General features: G+C 58.3%; 1 protein-coding gene across 1 annotated transcript in view; it reads right to left on the bottom strand.

The window, feature by feature from the left end:
• NOL4L (nucleolar protein 4 like) overlaps positions 1 to 13,179 on the bottom strand; it is a 63,476-nt gene extending 50,297 nt beyond the window's left edge. The window contains exon 1 of the mRNA XM_063172355.1: positions 12,838 to 13,179. Coding sequence (XP_063028425.1) covers positions 12,838 to 13,146 — 309 coding nt within the window. The 5' untranslated portion in view covers positions 13,147 to 13,179. The remainder of the gene's footprint in view (positions 1 to 12,837) is intronic.
• Between the last annotated feature and the right edge of the window lie 2,271 nt (positions 13,180 to 15,450).

The following is a 15,450-nucleotide window of genomic DNA, read 5'->3' as shown; positions in this document are numbered from 1 at the left end:
AGCAGCTTCCTGCCAGCAGAGCCCTGCCTGATAATGGCTGTGTTCTGCACTCTGCCCGGGAGCAGACCCTCTGCCCTCGCCTCTCCTTGCACTTCCCACATGAAAGCGTTCCCTTCTGTATCTCCCAACCACAGCATCTCCCCGCCCCAGCGCAGAGGCGCACGTTAAACTAATTTCCTGCTGCTGCCTGGAAGGGCCACTGTCACCCTCATCCCTGGGACAGCCCAGCTGGATGTTTGGGGCCAGCCGTATCGAGCTGTCCCTCAAGGTCACCTCCCTTGTACACAGACAGGCCACGGCTGGAGCTCTGCCTGTGCTCCAGCTGCTCTGCCTGTGGGACACAGCCACTGTCCCCAGCCAGGTCAGGGTCAGAGCTCTCCTGTCCCCTGCTGGAGTCACCCCACGGCATGACCGTGGGTTCCCCAGCTGACACCAGCAGCAGAGCCATTCCTGTGGCACTCACCCATCCCTCACCCTTTCTTCCAGCCCGGGGTGGCTCCTGCTGCTGCACAAAGGAGGATCCCTTTTTTGAGATGAGCAAAGGTGGGGTTTGGGTTTTATCTGAGCACTCTGCTGCTTTTTCCTCTTTGAAGCATCTTTCTAATTTTCTACAAGTTGTATTTTGTTCTAAGGGAATTTTTGGTCTTCTGACAAAAATGCTCAGCTGCACCAGGGAGTGGATGTGCACAGGACAAAGCAATTGGGACCTATTGGGATCAGAAACTGTGACATACAGGATGGGATGTAATCCTGCCATAATGCCAGAGACTTTTATCAATCTCTCCAGAGATCATAGAAACATGGAATGGTTTGGATTAGAAGGGACCTTAAAACCCATCCAATCCCTCTGCCATGGTCAGGGACACCTTCCACTGGACCCATCCAACCTGGCCTTGAAGACTTCCAGGGATGGGGCAGCCACAGCTTCTCTGGGCAGCCTCACAACCCTGACAGGGAAGAATTTCCTCTGAACACCAGGATTCCTCAAGTCCATCTCCCTGGGCAGCCCATGGCCCCCCAGTGACCACCTGTGCTGGCACTGTGGCCACCACCAGCCCACAGCCCACGGCCCACAGCCCACCTCTGCAACTGCTCCTCCTGCACAGGCTTCAGCACCAAAACAGACGGTTTATTTCAATATGGACTCTTACAACTTTTGATCAAGAAACTGTTCTTGGTACTTCTCATCTCTGGGAAGTCAGCCCTTGATTGGCTTCTATATTTAGACTTCTCCAGGGCTTTAGGAAGTTCACTCCTCATGGTATTTAGGTGTAGGATGAAAGCAGCTTTTGCGGGGGATATGTTAAACCACAGCAGGCTCCCTCTGCTAATGCTGTGAGGAGAAAGAGGAGCTAGATTCCTCGAACTTCCCTCTTCCCCTTGCCCCTCATGCCAGGGGCACAGAGCATGCCTTAGAAATAGGCACCAGGAAGACACTGGGCTGAAAACAGTATCAGCTGCACTGCTCATAATAAAAGAACCCACAAGAAGATGATGGGAAATGCTCTGACTGACAGATTTTGCTCTTTTTTTTCTCCTGGAAATATTTTGCTAGGGAATTTTTCTGATCATCTCTGGTTTAAAAATGGGAGAAAAGCAGTTGCTAAAATGCTGATGGTGCTTCCCTGTGCTGAGCATTTTGTGTTGTGTCTTGTTGCACCAAGCAAACACGAAGCCCCATCCTGCACTTAGAGCTCCAGCTCCACTCACTGTAGTGAAAACAGCCCCAGCCCTCTTGAGCAGCTGAGCATCCCTCTGGCCCAAGAGAGCTCACTTCTCCTGGGGAAACTGAGGCACAGCAAAAAATAATTTTCCCGATACTCTCTGCTGACTCAGGCCAAGACTGGGGGCATTCACATTGTTTCTCTAGCCAGAACTGTACACAATACTTTTTTTTTTCTCCCAAAGTAAATACTTCCTCATGAGGGGAGCCGGGTGCTTTATTTTTAGCTGGCAAACACAGCTGAGGTGTGTGTCTTTCACGGGGCACAGGAGCAGAGCTAGCTGCTCTTTCAGCAGCTGAGCCATGGGGATGGGTCCAGGCCTTTGCTCTGACCTCAGCTTATTCCTCTCCTGGCTGCCAGGCCTGGGAATGAAAACAGAGCAGCCTGGGAGGGGCGAGCCTGGAAATGGCAGCCCTGCCTCCAGCTGTGGAGAGGGCCCAGGTGCAGGGTGCCAAGGGGAGGTTGGTGTGCTCAGGATCTGGTGGCGGCTGGGGACGGGGCTGCCATCCATCCCAGGGCTGCCTGAAGGACAGAGGAGAAGCCCAGCAGGAAGAGATTCTTGCTCAGATGCCTGCTTAGAGACTCCTTGGATGCCTGCTCTGCCCGGGAGGCAGAGGACATTTTGCACGGCGCAAGAGAGAGCAGAGCTGCCTCTGCCAGCACCAGGCTGTGCGCCGGCAGGGAGGCTGCAGGAGCAGCTGCATCTGGCAGGCAGTGCAGGCACAGGGCTCCCCAGTAAATGTGACCCTGGCAGTAAGCACAGGGGCTCCCCAATAAATGTGACCCTGGCAGCAGTGCAAGCATGGGGCTCCCCAATAAATGTGACCCTGTCAGGCAGTGCAAGCATGGGGCTCCCCAAGAAATGTGACCCTGGCAGTAAGCACAGGGGCTCCCCAAGAAATGTGACCCTGGCAGGCAGTGCAAGCATGGAGCTCCCCAGTAAATGTGACCCTGGCAGTAAGTACAGGGCTCCCCAATAAATGTGACCCTGGCAGGCAGTGCAAGCATGGAGCTCCCCAGTAAATGTGACCCTGGCAGTAAGCACAGGGCTCCCCAATAAATGTGACCCTACACCTGCTGGACACGAGCAAGGGGGAGCTGGCTCTTTCAGGGATAACAAAACACTGAGTGCTGTGGGGCAGCCCAAGCACTGCTTCACTTGGGTTTGGTGAGAAAGGTTCCTGCAGCCTCATGAGTGGAGCACCTGACTGACCTTCCTGGGAAAGTGCTCCCTGGGGCTGTGGATTTCCCACTCCCTGTCAGCTGGTGAGCATCACCCTCCTCTCTGAGGTGTGAGGGACCTGGGTGGGAGAAGTGGCACACTGTGGGTGCCAACAGGGAGGAGATCATGAGAACTATTATCAGGGGATTATTATAATATTGCAGTGTTTCTTAATATTTTGAAATAGGCAGGATTTGCACAGAGGAACTGTGGATGCTCTGTCCCTGAAGTTCTCAAGGTCAGGTTGGACGGGGCTTGGAGCAACCTGGGCTAGTGGAAGGTGTCCCTGCCCATGGCAGGAGGTTGAAATGAGATGATCTTTAGGGTCCATTCCCACCCAAACCCTTCTAGGATTCTATGATTCTAAAATGTGAGATTGGTGGCTTTTTTAAAAATATATTTGCAAAGGTGAGCAGTGATTTCTTATTGTTATTTGGATCTTGGTTTTGGTGATTTGGGGGATAATGCTATTGGAACGGAAAAAAAAGGGGAGGGGAAATGGTAAACTGCATTAACAATCAGAAGAGTTTTTATAATCCATAGCATCCTGGAAAAATTATAAAACTAGGAATATAAGGAATATTGACAATATGAAGCTGTAACACAAACTCAGAACATGTCTAGAGGTGGCTCTTCCTTGAAGTAACTTATCACTGTGAGCAATCTCCCCAGCACCAAGGACTAATCTAATAAAAATCACAAGCAAAGCAAAATCCTTTGAGTCAGAGGGGGGCCAAGGCACTGTAACAAGTGACAAGATGACCTGTCACAGCAAGGTGACCCCTCTGTGCCTAGGAATAGACCCAGCAGTGTCAGAGCAGCCAGGTGACATCATCACACCTACAGTGAGAACGTGGTGATGTCAAAATGAAACTGAGGAGGAGGAGATACGGAGCAGCAGCAGTTCAGCTAGTCAGTGGTAAGAAAAATTATGTAAAATCAGTTACAAATGATGCTACAGTGAATCAAGGTCAGGCAGGGCTGAGAGGCTGAGCCCTGGATGTGTGGCATCCCGGTGCCAGCTCCCTGTGCCCTGGCAGCTCCCAGTATGTGGGCCACAGTCAGAGACTCCCACAGGAACAATGTGATGTGCCTCCAGGGAAATGCTGACAGCTCAGCGGATGTTGGAGGGGGGGTAAAAGGCCTGCAAGCCCTGCCCTTCCAAACCAGCCTCCTCTCCAGGTCAGGGCACAGCAGGGATTGAGCTGCACCACACCACAGTGGCTTCAGCACAGCCTGGCCCCGACGCCAGAGCCTGGAAACACCGGCTGCCACAGCCAAGCACCACGACTGCTCCCCCTGAGCCCAGGCTGGGTTCATGAAATGGGGACATTGTGGAACCATAAGGGTCATGCTGGACTCCATCATGCCCTTTCCCAACATGGGAACCCAGGAAAACAGATGTCCACTGCCCTCAGTGAGAGCAGGCACTTGGATTTATCCTGGGCTCACTAGGATTTACTCTGGGTTCTGGCTCTGCAAAGCTGGAGGGTCCTGTACAGGCAGTCAGGGCAGGGGCCACAGGGGACAGACACAGATGGAACTCTGTTCTCCCCTTGCATTTAGGTAAACCCTCTCTGTATTCTGATTCATGTCCATCATAACCACTCCAGGTGAACCCCGACCCTTCCAAAAGCCAAACTCAAGACTTGTAGATAAGCCCAGGAACGATTCCCCACTAACCTGGGATGACCAAGTGGAATTTCTTTTGAGTTCCTAACTGAGACTACATGTGGGGGATGCAGAAGTCAAGCCTGGTCTTAAACCCTCTGTCGTGGTAATCCATCCACAGAGATCCCTCTCCCAGGTGTGACACTTCATCCCATCACATCTGGTCTCAGTGCCACAGCTCTGCAGGCTGGACACATGAGGAATACAGAGTGGCCTCACATCTGGCTCTCCCTGGTCTTTTGTGAGTCTGTGTCTCCAAATAGGGATGCTTTTGGGAGGAAAAGAAAGGAGGGGCAAAGCAAGCGGGGCAGGGAAGGCAGACAATTAATACAACCTGCCCTCTGTGTGAGGAATAAATTGGCAGCTGACAGGTTATAATCTGTGCAAACAGGATCTTCACAGGAGAGGTGAAGGCTCCATTGGGGGCCAATTGGATGGCTAATTAGGAGGACAAAGCAGAGGATTCGTGAAAATGTTTATGAAACAGTGCTTGGCAAGGGAGCCCCTGAGAAACGCACAGCAGAGAGGAGCTGCTTTGGGCTGGGAGAGGAAACACGAGGGTGAAACAGCAGAACGAGCACTGAGAGGGAAAACAGCCATGCAAATGTCTGCGAGAGGACGGGGATTCCCGGGTGCCCTGCGGAGGAGTTCGGGGGAGGGCCCGAGGACGCCTCATTTTTCTAGAAGCACACGGGCTGTGTCCCCCGTGCGGCTCCTCCCGGTGCCGTCCCCACCCCGGTGCGGTGCGGAGCGGGCTCGGGTGCCGCAGCCGATCGGCGCCGCTGGCCGGGCAGAGAAGGGCACGGGGAAAGCAATTAAACCCGAGCTTTGATTGGGCTCACAGATGCCTGCTTGTGCTGGAAATGCCTGAGCTTCTTTAAGCGCCTCGGCGGTGGCTGGAGCCGGCCTGATCCCCCATCCCCTCCTCGGCGCGTCGCTGCTGCGGCAGCGGGAGCGTGACTGATGCTCTCTGTCCCACACACGGCTCCGAGAGCTCAGAGGTAGGAACCAGTTGCTAAGAGACAGGACTGTACTTTCCAGCCCACATCCAGACCTTTGTCACCAGCTCAAGGGCTTTCTGCCGGATCCAAACGCCGGGCGCAGGTGAGCGGGAGACGCCAGGCCTCCTCCCAGCCCCGGGAGCCACACCACCAGCGTTCCAACTGAGGATGGAAACCACAAACCCAAAAGCATCCCCAAGGGAGCGGCTTCCCTGGGCTGGCTGCTTGTCCCAGCGCTGTGGGACTGCAAGCTGGAACACCCTGCGGCACCTGGAGCCAGTGTGGGTGGGACCTGCAGCACCGACACCCAGGAGGTTTTGGATGTCACCACACTGGATGAGTGAATGACTCGGTATTTGCTTTGAGATCCCTCCTTCAAATGCAAGCCAGGAGAGGAGTCCCAAACTTTAGTCTCATTTTTCTGGGGGGGGGGGGGGGGGGGGGTGTTCCTGGTGAATTTGGATTCTTAGCCCCAAGACTTCCATAAGAGCAACCCACTACCAACTGGAAAGACTGAGTGACCCCATCTTTTCCAGAGCACTCCCTCCCACCTGGTGAGGAGCAAATCCATCAGAGCCTTTGCCTGTCTGTTGGAAGGGAAATACATCCTCTGGGGCTGCCAAGCCAAAGAAGAGCAAGGACAGAGAGAAAGCACTCACACAGCATTGTCTTCCTGGCTGTCACTCCGTGAAGGGCCCTGCACCGTGCCAGGAAGACACAACCAGGCTCCACTCCCCTTCCAGAGGCTGCTGCCTTAACCTCAGACATGGACACTGTTACCCAAACCTCTTCTCTGCTCTCTGCTCTCACACACAGCACTGACACTCTGCAGTTATTTCTCCTCAAATAAATTGCTATTCTTTGGCACGAGCCATAAAAGTAGAAGTCAGTAGCTTTCCAGCAAAGACAATGATTTTGGCCAACAGGTACCTGCCCTTGCTACAATCAGCTAATTAAACCAGACACTGAAGCTCTGGGGTGGTTTTGGCCCATTCTCAATGTGATTCTTTAGAGGTGGGCACAGTTGATATGAGATCAGGGAAAGATAATTAATGATTTGCACTAAAGAAAGAGACATTAATATGCATCCCTCTGTCATGGCAATGCCAGAGCATCCATGCTGGCCAGGCAGGGTGGATGGACACTCCACCAATGCTCCTCCACACCCCTGGGCTTTCCCTGCCATTTGCTTGTCCACAGTGTAAGTTCACAGACTGCTCATATCAAGCCTAACATAATGATAAAACTAAAACTGAACAAGCTGTATCAGAAGGACATTATTGCTGAGAATGGTCCTGAGAAAGTTCCCACTGAAAGGACTGTGGCTGCCTCCTTGGGCCCTGCTGCAGACTTTAGTCACTGGCTGAATTCCCCCTTCTGCCTGTGGTCAGAGCAAGCCCCTCTGAGCAAGGCCCACGAGGGGAGCTGAGAACAGCCATGTACTGTCCTCACACCAGTCCTCTCTGCTCCTCATTAACAAGGCCCTGAGTGCTCAGACCCTCTTCCTGTGCAAAGGTGGGACATAACCTGGAGTGTGGGAACAACAGCCCCTTGTCAGATCTGGGGTTCTTTCCATTTCAGCCTCATTGACCAAGGCCTGGCAGAGCTGTGCTTTGGTTGTTTGCTTTTGCACCTTCTTCAGAGTGACACCCTTTGAGAATTACAAATATGAAAACAACTGTAGGTGAAAGAGATTACTTTCTGATAAATGTTATCTGAAAAACACTTCTCTCGGATCAGCAATGCCATGCCTGTTTCTGGAATCATGGAGGATGTGCAGTGTAAATGGCAGATTGTTTTTTAGTTTTTTTTTGTTTGTTTGTTTGTTTTTTTCAGAAACTGTTTGGTCAGACATGTATTGGGAACTGGAACCTTTGCTGGTGGAGCTCCAGGTCTCACAAGTGCTGGTGACCACAGCCAGCACCCAAGGATGAGGGTGGCTGGGATGGTGGGATCTCTGGGACTGGGACACTGTACTAATGACCACTGTGGGACTGTGTTTAATCAGGCTTGTAGGCTTGGCAGGAATAAAGCAAGGACTGAAGGAGATGCTGGTTTCCCCCCTATCATTAGAAATGGCTTCAGCAGGCTGTCCTGAAAGGATGGGAGTGAGCAGGGAGTGGGCTTTGCTGTCAGATCTGCTCCCAGCAGTGAGGAACTTCATTCTGCCAGTCTGTGTAACTACAGATCATCAGAGCTCTTTAAATTCACCCTGCAAAGGCTTTAGCTACTGCCTGGTGAGGCTAAGCCAGCTCTTGGGCCCAAGGGATTGGGTGTCACTGCCCTCTCTGACTCTGACCACGAGCAGCTTCAGACGTGAAATCTGTGACTGATGCTGTGCAAATTTGGAGCCAAATCTGGAGGGGATGCTAATGTGGGAGATTTTCTTTAGATGGGGCTGAATGGGACCATGCACCCAGGCCAGAATTGTTCCAGTCTTCTAAGGGCACATTTAAACGTCAACCTGCCATCGGTTCCACTCCTTGGAAAAGCTGGTGCTGCCCCGTGTGCTCAGGGTGGGATCTCTCCACAGGTGAGAGCTCTGCATGCTCTAAGTAAGGCTGGTGCAATGGGAGTAATAGACAATTTCTCAGATAATACCCTCAGGCCCATCTGCCTTGTCTAAGGCTCTTCTGAATGGTCTTGATTTATTTTTTTTATCACTTGAAGTCCCCAGAAAGTCTGAGTGGTTATTCACGCCGTGAAAACCTTCTGTTGACTGATGTTCTTAGAGGTTATAGATGTGCAGCTTTTTGGGGCACTGAATATGGGCATTGAAGGGTACTTGTATCAGGAAAAATGTAGCCTCTATTAGCTGTTGGAGCAGCATCTTTCTGACATGCCTGGCTCCTCAGCTCCGGCATTCTGCCACTGTGCTGTGCTGTCCCACGGCCTGGCACCGCAGCTTCCACAGCACAACGCTCCCTGTCTCTGGAGCTAAAATGAATTTAAGGGTAGGCTGTGCTGTGAGATTTATCTGCTGTCCCATGGGATAGTTTTCCTGCTGTCCACTAAAGCCTCCATCCATTTTTGCATTTTGGATTCACCAACTGTATTTCCAGTGCTCCCCCCACCCCAGCATCGCTCCTCGGGTGAGTTTCACCAGGCACAACCGTGAAATAATTTTGAACATCTGGCTCCAGGGGAGCTGGCACAGGTGAGCTGTACCTGTACAACAGCAGCAACCCACTGGAGCAATGCCCTCCTCCTGTTAGCGATGCCTACAGAGCCCCAGAGCCTCATGTCAGCGCTGCGGGGGACGGGGAGAGAGCAGCAGAGCAGAATGAAACGTGGGCAGTGCTGCAGAGCCCGCCTGGTCCCCACGGCCCCGCACAGCCCCCGAAGGGCCGGGCTGGCTCCGGGCTTGCCCTGCTCCTTCCGCAGCCCCCCAGCCTGCAGCACGGCCTGCCAGCGCCGCCGGAGTTGTGACAGGCTCCCAGCACACACGGCCAAGTGCAGCATCGATCTAGAGAGCAGCAAACGCCCGCCCCAGCCCGAGTCTGAGGAGAAGCCTCCCCTGCACACCCGCTGCTCCGGCCACAGCCATCTGCTCCGCCGGTTGTCACCGAGGGCTGGCCATTTCCCTGCACCCTGGCTCCATCTCGCTCCACGTTTGTCTGGGAAAGACTGTCTAAATGATGCTAAAGGCTTAGGACAAGGGGGACATGAGATTATAATGAACTGCATCTTAGCACCTTGTCATGGACAAATTCTCCCACAGTTCTTAGCAAAGATGGGGAGAAGGATGAGTGCTGCCCATCCAGTGCCAGGATTCGATCCAGCCCATGGATAATGAAGGGGTTCACACCTTAGAGTGTGTCAGCCATAGGAAAGAAGGGCAGATCTGAGCACTTTGGGCTGTATCCATTGTCTGTGCTGCAGCAGCACACAAAGATACCCTCCTCTTCAGTACAGCCTAAATGTATTTTTTTCCAATACCCTGACCTAAAGGATGCAGAGTCCAGCCCACGTGTGAATAGGGCTGTCAGGCAACAATGTCCTACACCGCCAAACTGCCTGTGTTTATCTGCGTAGGGCTTTTTTAATTGTATGTGTTAAACGTCCAGCATCTTTGGGACGTTCATCTGGGAAAAAGAAATGTGAACAGTCTCTGTGCCAGACATCCGTCCGCACTGCTGTTCCTATTCCCAGTGCATTCTTTGAGAAGACCACCATCTGCTCTGACCACCACCTAAGGCAGATGCCCCCTTCTCAGTGCACAGTCCCTGCTCTCAAGCCACCCAAATCTGATTAGGCCTGTTCTGATGAGAGGCCTGGAGGAGGGCAAGGGAAAGTTACTCAGGAGAGAAAATAATAACCACATGTTAATTAATTTTTCACTACGGATGCGCAGAAAATACACAAACCGGCTCAGGGTGCACAAGCCAAAAGGAACAGTTCAGCTGGCTAGCTGGGGGGGGGCGGGTTGTGATTATTTTTGGGGTTTGGGATTGTCATTATTATTATTTTCCAGAGGAGGAGTGGCCCCAGCCCTGTCAGGGAAAGGAAATCTTATCCCCACTGCTGCCCTCTACACGCTCTTTTCCACCTCTTTTCCAGCTTTCCCTCCTGGTCCCTTGGATTTCCTGTGGTGTCCTGCAGCGAGAGCAGAGCGAGGTGCACCCCCTGGCACCCCCTCAGTGCACCCGGGGTGGGGCTCTGCCTGTCCCTGCAGCTGGGGACATCCCCAGAACGGTGCTGGCCCGGCAGAGGTGCCTGGGCAAGGGCGAGCGGACAGGACGAGCGGGATCAGATTGCTGAGGAGCACAGCCAGGGGAGAGCAACCAAAACACCGCTCCAGAAGTATTTGGGAAAAGCAGCTGAACAGACATTAAACCAGAATCCAGGCGTAACTGTTCTCATATCAGCGTCATGAATTATTTGACTGTGTGCCTGAGAGCAAGGAAATACACCCCAAACCCAGCCCAAACCACCAAGGATGCGGAGAGCACCGAATTAAAAGGAGCTGAAGAAAATCCCTGACAAGTTATCTCTAAATTTGAGAGCCACTTCAGGCAAAACCAAACTCTCAGCTGCACTCATCTGAAATGGTCCACGGGATTCCTGGCCGAGGGGGGCCAGGGAGGCTGGGACCAAAGAAGCAGGAGGCAACAACTTCTACAGACCCCACTCTGGAAGGTTTTGGGGACTGTGGTGATTGGTCTCCCTTTGCAGTGGCTCTGCAAAGCACTCCAAGTCCAAACATCTGGCTGGCATCTAGGCACTGGGAACTAAGCTGCATTGCCCCTTGGAAAATTCGGCTGTCCCCTAGGGTATATGAGCCTGTGTGTGCTGGTTTAGGGGAGCCTGGGTGTAACGCCTGTCTGTAGCCTGCAGGGACTCTGCCAGGGAAGATGCGGGGGCCTAGGCATGCTCCTCGCTGAAACTTCATCTGTGCAGAGGCCCTTTGGGAATATCCGGGCTTGTGCCGGCCTGGTGGAGCCGCTGACCCTCGGGACTCCCTCCCGGACAAAGGGGAGGGGGCATCTAGCGAGCAGCGGGGTCGAGGGAGTCTGGCTCGGCCTCTCTGGGGTACCATGACTCTGCAGCATTTGGAAGATCTGGGATAGAGTCGCTGACTGCATGGAGAGGACCCGGGAGGGAGTGCAGGATCTTTGGAAGGGGGTACAGCTCCTAATCCGCCCTCCCTCGGGGGCTCCTGGCACAAGGGGAGCGATAGAGGAGGGCTGCTAAGAGGTCTTAAAAAAAAAAAAATTGCCAAGAATTTTTTTGGGGCATTGCATGGGGGAGGGGGGCCGAAAGGGGAGAAAGAAAGGAGCCTCAGAGCACCACGAAGGGAGAGGGAGAAATAATGACCCTTCCCCCTCCCCCCAATAATCAGGCGGACCAGATGGGAGGTAAATAGTGCGTTTAGAAGCATTTGCCACAGATGGGCTGCCCTCAATGGAAGCATCCTCCAGCCACATCAATGCTGGAGTCTGTGTGCACAGAAAACACTGCACCCTTCAGAGCAGCGGCAGCAGCAGCAGCAGCGGGAGAGGCGGGGAGGGACAGGGGGAAAAAAATCCCTGCCAGAGCCCTCCGGTGCCCGCGGTCCCGGCGGGGCGGAGAGGGGCGCGGGGGACGGCGGGGGGCGCGGGGCCGGGACCGGGGCAGCCCCGGCGGGCGCTCCCTGCGCGGGGCCGGGGCCGCCAAAGTTGCGCGTTTCCCCCCGCGCCGGGGAGCGGGACACGCTCGGGACGGGAACAATGGGGCGGCGGGGCAGCCCCGGGCGGCGGCGGGAGGAGGGAGGGAGGCGGCGGCCGGTGCCCCGCTCCCCGGCCCGGCCGGGCGCCGAACAATGAGGCTCCGGCGGGGGAGTTCCCGGGACAGCGGCCCGCGGGCGGGCGGGGGGAGCTGCCCTAATCCGGGCTCTGCCGCTGCCCGCACCCCCCGGGGCACCGGCTGCGGCGGCCGCGCCGGGCGGGCAGCGCCGCGGGACGCCGGGGCCGGGCTCAGCGCGGCGGCCGGGCTCGCCCCGCTCCGCTCGGCTCGGCGAGACTCGCCCCGCTCCGCTCCGCTCCTCTCGGCTCCGCTCGGCGCGGCAGCGGGGCGGGCAGGGCGCGGCGGCGGCGCGGGGGGGCGGGGGGTGCCGGCGCCCCCTCCCCGCCGCCCGCTGCCCTTGACTGCAGCCCTGTCCCCGGCCGTGGGGCGGATGGGAAATGCCGGGCGAACGTGATCGGACAGGGCGGGGGGGCGGCGGGGCCCGCACCGGGCGGCGGCGCGGCCCCCCCGCGGGGGCAGGTGCACGGCGGCGGGCGCGGGGCACCGCCGCCCCCCCACCTCCCCCGCGCCGGCAGCGCCCGGGGAAGGCGGCAGCACCGGATGGGACGGGGACGGGGATGGGGATCGGGGGGGCGGCGGAAGGTGCGAGGCTCCGGGCGGGCGCCTCTCCCCATCCGCATCCCGGGCGGGTCGGGGCGGCGGGGGCGCGGCGGCGCTGCCCCGGGAGCGGCGGGGGCTGCGGGAGCGGCCGGGCCCCGCGTCGCGCCCCGCATGGGGCATGCGCGCTCCCGGCGGCCGGCGGGGCTGGGCCGCCCGGTGCTGACGGGACAGGGCCGGCGCGGCGGTGGAGGGGACCGGGGCCCCGGGGGTGCCCGCCCCCACCCCGGGCAATTCCCCCCCCCCTCCCCGTCCGCACCCCCGGGGAGGACACACAGACACGGACAGGCAGGCAGACAGACAGACACAGAGCCCCCGGCGCACGGAGCGCACTAACCGTTCCCGTTTTCACCGGCACATATACCACCACTTGACCCATCTTCGTCGCCTCCCTGGTGCCGTTTCCCAGGCGGAAGCCCTTGGACCGGACCCAGAACTGGAACTTGCCTTTCTCCCCCCCGCCGGAGCCGCCGCCGGAGCCGGTTCCCCCCTGCAGCACCTCGGCGATGCGCTGGTACTTGCTCCGGGTCACCGTCTTGGTTTTGGCCGAGTCCCCGTAGGTGCGCAGGCACCAGTCCCGGAACTGCCGCCCCAGCTCGCTGTCCCCGGGGCGGCTCCCCCGCAGCAGTAACGGCGGCTTCGGCATCGCCCGACCGGCGGCGGCGGCGGTAACGGCGGCGGTAGCAGCAGCAGCGGCGGCGCCCGGCCCCGCGCCCTGTCCCGGAGCGGGCGGAGGGGCAGCGGCGCTCCCGGGACGGGCTGCGGGGGCGACGGGCGGGATGGAGCGGGGAGCAAGAGGCGCAGGAGGGGTGGCGGCCGCTGTAACGGGGAGAAGGGGGGGAGCACCGGGGCTCGGACAGCGACCGGAGGGAGGTACCGGCGGCGCCAGCAGCAGCAGCAGCCGCTCCTGTCACAGGATCACAGGCGGCTCCGGCTCGTCCCCCTCCCTCCCTCCCTCCGCCCGCCCGCCCGCCCGCCCGTCCCTGCCTCCTCCGCCCCCCTCCGGCCGCCTCCTCCTCTCAGCGGGATCCCACCTGTTAGAGCGGCCTCGCCGCCACCGACGGGTCGTTCCCCCCCCACTCCCACCCCCGGTCCCGGGGCAGCTGCTCCCCCCCGCCCCGGCTCCGGTGGGATGCGCTCCCCTGACTGGGCCGCCTCTTCCCCCCCCCCGCTTCCCCGCTCCCCGGCCATACGGCCCCGCACGGGATAGCGGAGCGGGGGGGCGAGTGGCCGGGGCGGGGTACGGGGTGTCGGTGGGCGCGGGTCCCGGTGCCGGTCCCAGACAAAGGGCCGGCGGGGCGCGGGCGCACGTGTGCGGCGGGACGGGCCGGCGGGGGCGGAGGCGGGCACCTGCCGAGCCGCCGCAGAGCCGGGGAGGAGCCGCGGGGGCAGCGGGAGCGGCGGTGGGAAGGTGAACGGGGGGGGGTCCGCCACCCGCCGCGAGGACCGGGATCGCCCCGCAGCGCCCTCGGTTGACCGGAGCGGCTGCGGCTTGTCCCGCCGGACCGGGAGAGCCGCACCCCGCCCCGAGCCCGGCCCCGGGGCAGCCGCGGTCCTGCCGGCCCCTGGAGCGGGAGACAAAGGCCGGACCCCGGCCCCGGTGCCTCGCTCCGCTCCCCCGCCCTCCGCATCCGCCGCGCGCCCCGCAGCCCCGGCTGTCCCGCGGCGGGACCGAGCGCCGCCGCTGCGGGGCGGGCGGGGGGGTCGGGACACGGTGCCGGTGCTCCGGCCCCGAGGGGGCGGAGGCGAGGGCGGCCACGGCGGGCCCCGGGGGGGTGAGATGGGGCGGCCCGTCCCGGCCGGCGGCTGCGGCTCGGGCTCTGCCCGGCGCTCGCACGCATGTGCCGAGATGCTGGCGGTGCCACACGTGTGCTCGCGCTCTGTCCAGCGGTGTCACATGTGTGCTCCGTGCCCACCTGGCAGCGCCACGCGTGTGCTCCTGGCCTGCCCATCAATGGCACACATATGCTGCCGGTCCGTTCGCTGGTCCCACGCACGGGCTGTTTGTCCGTCAGTGCCATACGTGTGCTCCTGGTCTGTCCGTCAGTGCCACATGCATGTTCCATGCCCACTCAGCAGTGTCACATGTGTGCTCTTCTTCTGTCTGCTGGTGTCATATGTGTTCCCTGTCTGTCCATCAATGCCACATACGTGCTCCTGGTCTGTCCATTAGTGCCACATCCGTGCTCCATGCTCACCCAACAGTGCCACGTTTCTGCTTCTGGTCTGTCTGTTGGTGCCACCACACCAGTTCCTTGTCTGTCCATCACTGCCACACATGTGGTCCCAAGTCTGTCCTTCAGTGCCACACGTGTGTTCCATCTGTCCATCTGTCCCATAGCTGTGCTCCCTGTCCATCAGTGACCTGCATGCTCCCAGTCTGTCCATCACTGCCATACCTGTGTTTTCTGTCTGTCCATCAATGCCATACATGTGGTCGCACAAGTCTGCCCATTGGTGCCACACATGTGCTCCATGCCCACCTGGCAGTGCCATTCATGTGCTCCTGCTTTGTCCACCAGAGCCACATGTGCTCCATGCCCACCCAGTAGTGCCACACATGTGCTCCATGCCCATCTGGCAGTGCCACACATGTGCTCCATGCCCATCTGGCAGTGCCACACACTGGCTCCATCCCAAGTCAGGGGCACAGTAGGGGTACATGCCAGGGCTGCCTGCATGGTCAGCAGTTGTAGGGCTGGCATGAGGATGTAGAAGCAGGGGCAGGGAGACTGTTGGAACCTGGAAGGGGAATTTGATGTGTCAGGGGGTTCTCTGAGGCCAGTGCTGGAGGTGTTGGATGTGGCATTGGATCAGCCAGGGCACAGCCAGCAGCAGTGCCATGTGCCAAGGCTGGAGATAGGAGAAGATGAGAGCACTTGATGGCTGAAGAGCAATTTTCTTCACTGTCCCTTGCCCTGTGCCAGTCACATGGTGCCCATACAAAAGA

This window comes from Melospiza melodia, chromosome 19, assembly GCF_035770615.1.
Source record: "Melospiza melodia melodia isolate bMelMel2 chromosome 19, bMelMel2.pri, whole genome shotgun sequence".
In the NCBI taxonomy this organism is placed as follows: Eukaryota; Metazoa; Chordata; class Aves; order Passeriformes; family Passerellidae; genus Melospiza; species Melospiza melodia.
This window is presented reverse-complemented; position numbering and strand designations above follow the sequence as displayed.